The 8,245-nt window shown below is 61.6% G+C and overlaps 1 protein-coding gene across 1 annotated transcript in view; it reads right to left on the reverse strand.

Moving 5' to 3' along the window:
* TMCC2 (transmembrane and coiled-coil domain family 2) overlaps nucleotides 1-8,245 on the reverse strand; it is a 28,522-nt gene that overhangs the window by 9,476 nt on the left and 10,801 nt on the right. Inside the window, exon 2 of the mRNA XM_015650909.3 lies at nucleotides 7,496-7,996. Coding sequence (XP_015506395.1) covers nucleotides 7,496-7,996 — 501 coding nt within the window. The remainder of the gene's footprint in view (nucleotides 1-7,495; nucleotides 7,997-8,245) is intronic.

Raw genomic sequence — 8,245 nt, forward strand, 5'->3', positions numbered from 1 at the left:
GGACACAGCAGCCCCGGATGCCTCTGGCATGACACGGGGCAGTGACCAGGGCTGGTTCTGGTGTCTGCCATAGCATCACTTCTGCTTTCAGCACAGCAGGCAGAGGTCACTTCCCATTTCTTGTGCTGTCTCAGCAGGCAGAAGGAAGAAAAGCCCCTTCCTGCTCTCCAGTTCCCTCTTGAAGGCGCTGGGGTCGGCCCTAGAGCCCTTCTGCTTCCCCCCGTGGTTTTTGGGGCTGGGAGGGGAGTGCTCCACCCATCCTAAGGTTCACCCCCACAGCCCCTGGCAGCTCAGAGCCCCCACAAACCGTTCCTGGCCTTGGGAAAAGGTGGAGGAGCAGGAATTTCCCCGAGGAGGCTGATGGAGTGAGGACTTGATAAAGGCCGAGCTGATAAAGGCTGGCACGTTCAGGAGGAGCCAGTGCAGGCAGGCTGCTGCAGCAAGCCCTGGAGAGCATTTCTGTGCCTTATTGAGGACCTCAGGTGCTGGGTTCCCAGGAAAACACCTGCTCCCAGCTCCCCAGCAGCAGGGAAAGGTTAACAAATCATTGCAAACAACAAAGAGCATCGCTGATGAACGCCCCAGCCCAGCAAGGCAGAGCAGTGGAGCAGCATCTCCTGCCCCACGGGCACAGACTCCCTTCCACAGGATGCAAAACCCCTCCTGGCATGGGAAAAACGGGGAATTCTGCAAGGGAATTACCCCAGAGGTTGGTGTCACCCATCCTCCTCCCCCCTGGCAGGTGTTTTTCAGGCCTGACCACACGAGGCAAATTTAGAAGTAAACACCAGCTCCCATGCAAAGAAAAAACCCAGATTTTCCAGAAAATCGTGGCAGATTTGGTGTGTGCTGGTGCTGGGCAGGACCCAGCTCCAAAGCCTTGGTCTGGGCACCAGCTGGGTCCCCACACGAGTTCGGGGCAGCTTTGGGGCTGGGCTTAGCACAGAGGAGCAGGAATTAAAAGCAGCAGGAAAACCCTCCCTGACTGGGCTGGGAAAACTTCCTATGGATCATTGGGATGCTGAATGTCCTGGGGTGACTTTTTTTTTCCCTTTCCCGGAGCAGTTAGTGGGGAGGGGCATTTCCCTGTGGAGATTCCCATTTGGAGTTTTCCTTCTTGATTTGCCCTAAACTAGGACACTGATGCAGGTGGAAATCTGCCAAATCCAGCGCTCCCCAGCATCCCATCCCCGAGCGGATTCGGTGTCTGGAGCAAGCGGCTTCTGGGCAGGTCCCACCCTGCTCCTCAGCCCTTATCCCTGCACATCCCAAATGCCTGGAAGGGAGAGCAGGGTGGGGGGAAACTCACAAAGACACCCAGCAGGGAGTTTAGGATCAGGGTCCTTTTCCCAGGGCAGGGTTTGGGAGGGCGGCTCCTGCAGGGCGCGGGGATCCTGCGGCCGGATCCTCTCCCTCCCTCATGGCCCAGGAGCTCCAGGGGCAGAGGATTGGCAGAGGAGGCTCCACGGCAGCCAAGAAGGAGCAGCAGAAGCTGGGGGGGAGCCCGGGGGGAGCAGGAACAGGCCGGGTGCCACGGGGTCGATCCCAATCCTCCGGGAGAACAAACGGCACCGCCAAGCTCTGCTGGGCCCGGCTGATTCCCAACAAACAACCACCACTGGTCCCGGTCCCCATCGGGGCTGGGACGGTGCCACCATCCCACGGGGCTCAGGGAACTCGTGAAGGGGATGGAAAAATCCCGGGATTCTCCCTTGGGAAGTTCCTGGGTCTCCGTGCACGTCCATGCATGTGGAACCCGGTGTTTCCTAACTCCACGCCACATCCTCCAAGCTGGGATTGTCCCCTGTGCCCTGGGCTGGGCAAGGGACAGCTCTGAAGGGACAATTCAGCACCTCCAGCAGGGTTTGTGCGGCCAGGGGGGATTTTGGGGAAGATTTGAGGGGGAAGCAAGGAGAGAACGGAGCCACAGCCTCAGCCAGGTCAACAAGATCCTCATCCAGCCTTGGGAGCCAAATCCTGCTCCAAGCCCAAAGCAGCAGGACGAGCTGGAGAGATCAGGGCAGGGACACAAACCCTGCACCCCAAATCCTGCCCTGCACCCTGGGCATCCACCCCCAAATCCCCCGGGATCACGGCGCTGCCTGCCGGGAGCGGGAGCTGCTGGTGGGCTGCAATCAACAGCCATATGTCACCGAGGCTGAGGAACACGATGTCTTCGTGAGGGGTGAATCAGTAGCAGAGTCTGATATTCTTCTTCTCCTCCTGAATTAATTAAGCAGCAATCTCGGGTGTCTTTGTCTTTCCAGCTATTATCTGCTCATCCCAACGGGAGTGCGGGAACGAGCTCCCAGCACCAGCCCTGGCTCACAGACTCGTTCCCCTGCCACGTGTGGGGAGATGGAGGTGGGGAGTGGGAGCTCACCTGGACTCTCCCACCTCCAAATCCAGGTTGGGACATCCCCCCAAAACCCCTGGCATTTGTAGGGTCCCCACAGCCCAGCTCAGCCAAAGGGGGGGTCCCAGGGGGGTGCAGGGAGGGCGGCTTTACACCGCTCCCTCTGCCCATTTCACCTCCTCCCCCGGGATTTTTGGGGTGAGTTTGGGTGGGAGGGGAGGATACGCCAGAAGATCCTCCCGAGGAGATCCAAGGCACTCCACCGTACTCGTGGATGGGTTAGCTGTGGATTCCAACTGGGGAAACTGAGGCAGGAAGCGAGGCAAAACTCCCGCCTGGGGAAATTCTGCCCGGAGTTAGATGTGGGGACAATCCTCACAGAGTCCCTGTCCCAGCTGCTGACCGAGCCCAGGAGCTGTGGGAGGGAGAAACCACATCCTCCTGCTGGAACCACGGGGCTGGATGCCAGGAGAGCCGGGCTGGACGTGCCCCAGGCAGGGAGCAGAGCCTGGGGACAGCAGCAGCTCTCCCCGACACCCCCGAGCCACCCCACAGCCTCCCGGCCACCCCTGTGTCCCCACAGGCCACCCCGGGGTGGGGAACTCCGGCTTTCTCCCTGTAATCCGTCGGGCTCTGATACAGCCGCTGAGCCGGGGAAAGCTAAATTTAGCGGGATGAATCCCGCCCTGTGTCCCCAGAGCCGCTGCCCTTGGGGCAGCACAACAGCCGGGCTGGGGCTGCAGGGACACGTCCCCCCCACCCAGGACACCCCTGAGGGCCGGGACAGGGACACGGGCACGGAGAGAGGAGTTTGGAGCAGGAGAACGGCGCTTTTGGGCTGTGATTCCATAAAAAACGGGGGGCTCACAGCTCCCCCCCGTGCCCCCAGCGCCTCACAGGAGAAGAATTTGCTCCGGGAGGGGCACGGAGAGGGGGACACGGCCCGCGGTGGCAGCTGGCGCTGTCACTTGCCGAGGGACACCGAGGGCAGCGAGCCCGACCGGCTCCGGCCCCTGACCGCCCGCGGGGTGAGAGGGGGACACCCGGCGGGTCCGGACCGGGCTGGGCACCGGTGACACCGGTGACACAGCCAGACCTCGGGGGACGCGGGGAGGAGGCGGCACGGCCGGACGGACAGACCGACAGAGGGATGGACACACAGACAGACAGAGGGACGGACAGACGGACGAACGGACAGACGGCTGGACAGACAGAGGGGTAGACAGACAGACGGCACGGCCGGACAGACAGAAGGACAGACGGACAGACAGAAGGACAGAGGGACGGCCAGACAGATAGACGGCCAGAGAGACGGCCGGACGGACAAACACACGGCCGGACAGACACACAGACGGACGGCCAGACACACTGACGGCTGGACAGACAGACGGCCGGCCGGACGGACAGACGGCCGGACGGACAAACACACAGCCGGACGGACAGACAGACGGCCGGACGGACAGACACACGGCCGGACGGACAAACACACAGCCGGACGGACAGACACACTGACGGCTGGACAGACAGACGGCCGGACGGACAGACACACGGCCGGACGGACAAACACACAGCCGGACAGACAGAAGGACAGAGGGACGGCCAGACAGATAGACGGCCGGCCGGCCCCGCCGCGGTAACGCCGCCCTCTAACGGCCGGCGGTCCCCCACCCCCGGGCTCCCCCCCGGCCGTGCCCCCGCGGGGTCCCGCTGTCCCGCCGGGGCTCACCTGCACATGCACCATGCCGCAGTCCCCGCAGTCCGTGCAGCTCCCCGGCAGCACCAGGCACAGCACCCCGCGCCCGCCCCGCTCCAGCTCCGGCCGCCCCGCCGGGGAGCGCGGCCCCCCGGGGATGCTCTGCCCCGCCAGCACCGAGAGAGCCCCGAACGCGGCCACCGGGGGGGCTGCGGGGACACCCCCGGGGCGCTGCCGCCCGCGCCGGGGCCTCGGCGGGCGCTGCAGCCGCTAATTCCCGTGTGCCCGCCCCTGCCTGGCGGGTCACCAGCAGGAGATTAGGGAGATCAGGAGAAAGCTCCCCGGCATGCTCCCGGTGCCGTGCGCCCTCCCTGCTGCCGCCGCCTCCCCCGACACCGACAGCGGCACCGGCACGCGGGCCGCCGGCCCGGCCTCGTGGGCAGCGGCGGAACCGGCTCCGGGCACGGCCGGTACGCCCCGAACGGCAAAGCCCCGGGGCAAACGGGAGCCGCGCTCCGGGCGGTGCTGGGATGCTCCCGAGCCTGGGAATGGAGCTCAGAGCTCCGTGGGACACACGGGAGAGCGGAATTCAGGGATGCAGGGATGCTCCCGACACCCAGGGAAGGAGCTCTGCCAGCTCAGAGCTCCGTGGAACACACGGGTGAGGGATTTTTGGGATGCTCCCGACACCCAGGGAAGGAGCTCAGAGCACCATGGAACACATGGGAAAGGGATTTTTGGGATGCAGGGATGCTCCCGGCTGTCGGGGAAGGAGCTCAGAGCTCTATGGAACACATGGGAGAGCGGATTTTTGGGATGCTGGGATGCTCCCGACACCCAGGGAAGGAGCTCAGAGCTCTATGGAGCACACGGGAGAGCGGATTTTTGGGATGCAGGGATGCTCCCGGCTGTCGGAACCCGCGGCCCCAGGGAAGGAGCTCTTCCTTTGTGCCCGCAAAGCAGAGGCAGCTCCTGGCGACCCTTGGAGCAGAGCGGGCCAGCAAACCCCGAGGTTCCCGAGCTGCCAGCGGGAGCCGGGGCATTCCCGGCTCATCCCAAACTCACCCGCAGCTCCTGGCACGCACAAGGTGGGAACAGGGAGGGCGTGGAAGGCTGGGGAGAGGGAAAACCGCGAATACCCGAGCTGCAGAGGAAGGTTTGTCCCCAGTGTGGGACGCCCAGGTGGGGGTGAACCCAAAACACAAACCCCAGGCAGAAGTGGCTGCCAGCACGGAATTCCCAGAGTGTTCCATGGTCCCACTGTCCCCCTGGAGCCCCTCCGGGTGTCTCCTGCCACCACAGGCTGCTCCTGGGGGGAATTAGGGGGTGCAGGGGGGAGGAATTTGGTGTGCCAGCCTTTGGCAGGTTCCACGGGGTGAGGAATTAGTACAGGAAAAGGGAACTGCAGGAACTTAATTAATTCAAAAAAAGAAAAAAAAAAAGGGTAAAAAAAACCCCAAATACCACCAATAACTGCTCAAAAAACACTTGCTGAGAGGTCCCACGAGGGACCCATCCAGCTCCTCGTGGAAGGGGTGGAAAATTCAGCATGAAATTTGTGTGTGTGTGTGTGTGGGGTGGGAACAGCTCCTTCCCAGGAGCCCCGTGCATCCCGCGGGGCTTCCAAAGGGACAGGAAACACGGAGGAGGTGCCAGATCCCTGGGGACAAGGCAGGGATGATGCCAGACCCCCCCTCTGGAGCCCATCCCTGAGGAAAAGGAGCTGCTTTGCTGCAGGCAGGAGGCTGAGGGCTTCCTGAGGGCTCCTGGAAAAACAATCCGGCTCGGGAATATCGCCTGGCTCGTGTTTCTCTAAATAAGTTATTTTTCCACTGCCTCACAAAGGTGTTGCCTCTCTTCTGATTACTCTTTGTGTCATATGCAGTTAATTATTCATCCCCTCCCTGCGCTGCTCCGGGAGCGGACACGGATCTGCTCCGGATGTTTCTGTCCCGGTGGGATGCAGGCTTTGGCCATAATCCCAGCAGGATTGGGATCCTCACAAGGACAAGCCCCAGAGGAGAAATTTTGGCTGCAGATGCTGAGATGAACGACCTGATGCTCCTGCATCGCTTGGTCCTGCTGGGATATTCCAGCAGGGAAGGGTTGGGGAGCCCTGATTTGGGGAGATTCTGGACAGCTCCTTGGGAAGCTGCTGATAGAGTGACACTTTTATCCTCTGGGATCACATTCCCATGTCCCTGCCTGGCCATCTCCCCATCCCAAGCTTTCCCAATTCCCTGCTGGTACTCTCAGGTGAATTAAAAACACAAAAAGAAGGATCCTCATTTCCCTGAGAGCAGCTTCAGGGTGTGCAGCACCCCCCAGGCTCCCAAGGCCAAGGGGAGAAGCCGAGAGGGAAAATCCCCCTGGTTCCTGGAGCACCTCTCAGTGCCTGTCCCTTGATCTCAGCGTGTGCTAATTGGGCTGCTGCATAATTAATGCCACTAAACACTAGATGGAAACACCATCCTGCCCGTCGGACTGGTTTCAAAATCACTCGGGATGGGACCAAATCGCAGCTGCCCGGCTGAGCCCGGAGGTGCCTTTGGATCCCCCCATCCCATGGGAACAGAGTCAATCCAGGGCCAAATCTTTGAGGGGTTTAATCCCTCAAATCCCACTCTGGGAATTGTGTCCCTGCCTTCAGTTCCTCACGAGAGGAGCCTCTGGATCTGAGCGGTTCCCAAGGGCTGCCACCTCTGTCCGGTGCCACCGAGGGAAAACCTCATCCCAAGGGAATTGTGGGGTGCTCTGCACCCAGTCCTGCCCTGGCTCCCCTCTCTCTTCTCGTGCTCCCCAACCCAGCTGCAGCCACAGAATCCCAGCATCACCGAGGCTGGAAAATCCCTTTGGGATCACCGAGTCCAAGCTGTGCCCAATCCCCACCTGGAGCTCGGACTGCCACCTCCAGCTGCCACCTCCAGGAACCCCAAACCCCCCTGGACAGCCCCTTCCTCACCATTCAGAGGAAGAAATTCCCGCTGCCACCAACCTAAATTTCCAACCTAAACCTCTGGAGGTGCAGATGAAGGCGATGTCTGTGGGAGCAGAGCCCGACCCCTCCTCAGCTCCCCTCAGGGAGCTGTCCTGTTGTAGTTTAAGGGCTTGTGATCTGAAGATTCGGGATGTAAGAGAAAGTTAGTAAACCCCTCTCTGTTAGGATAGTAAAACCTCCTGCAATTAGCCAATAGCACCTAGGTGTGATGTAAGCAGATGGGAGTAACACAGTGACCCCAGGCTATAAAATGTTAAATTCCCCTGCAATAAACGCCATTGCTTCGCCATCCATCACATTGATGTCTTGTGGGTAGAATGGTCTGAGTGGCCAAGGTGGGGCCACCGTGCTGGCTTCTGAACCAGAGTGTCTGCCTTGCTTGACTGTCCAGAGCCACAAAACCCCTCCAGATCCTCCTTCCCACCTCCCTCACCCCCTCCACCCCTACCTTATCCGCCAGCCCCTCTCCATCCTCGGCCAGCAGGTAGACAGCCCCGCTCTCGGCCAGCAGGATGGCCGTGTCCGTGGTGGAGGACGACCTGGGCCTGCCCTGGTGCTGGTGCAGGATGGCCGTGAGCCCGCTGTCCTGGGGGGCTCTGCGGCCGAGGTGGGGGCTGCCCTTCTGGGGCTCCAGCGAGCCGCTCTTGGCGCGGCGCCCGCCGCTGTGCAGGCTGGTGCCGCGCTTGATGGAAGGGCGCGAGCGGATCTGCTGCAGCACGCGGTTGAAGGCGGTGGGACGGGCGGGGAGGTCGTGGAGGGACACGGCGTAGGACACGCGGTGCATCTCCGGCGAGCGCTCCTTCTCGTCCGGGGAGTCGTGGTCCGAGGCGCCGTGCGGCGCCGCGTCCTGCGAGCTCTGCTGCTCCCGCTCCCGCGAGCGCCGGCGGCTGTGGAACAGGTGCTTGAGGCCGTGGCCGAACATGGAGCCCTCGGAGAGCTGCTGGATTTTCTGCGGGAAAAGGGAGGGAAAGGATGCTGGGATCACCGGGATCGCCCGGGGGATGGCGGATGGGAGAGCCCCCAGCACAAATCAAAGCTCTGGAGAGATTCCGGAAAGGTTCCGGGGACCCTCTGGAGGGAGATGGGGAGGGAACGAGGCCCCTGATGCCAGAATTTATTGGGAGATGGGAATATTTGTATTGGAAGTGTTAATTATGAGTATTTGGAAATAGGAAATATTAGTGGAAATATTGGAAAT

This window comes from Parus major, chromosome 26 (assembly GCF_001522545.3).
Source record: "Parus major isolate Abel chromosome 26, Parus_major1.1, whole genome shotgun sequence".
Taxonomy (NCBI): Eukaryota; Metazoa; Chordata; class Aves; order Passeriformes; family Paridae; genus Parus; species Parus major.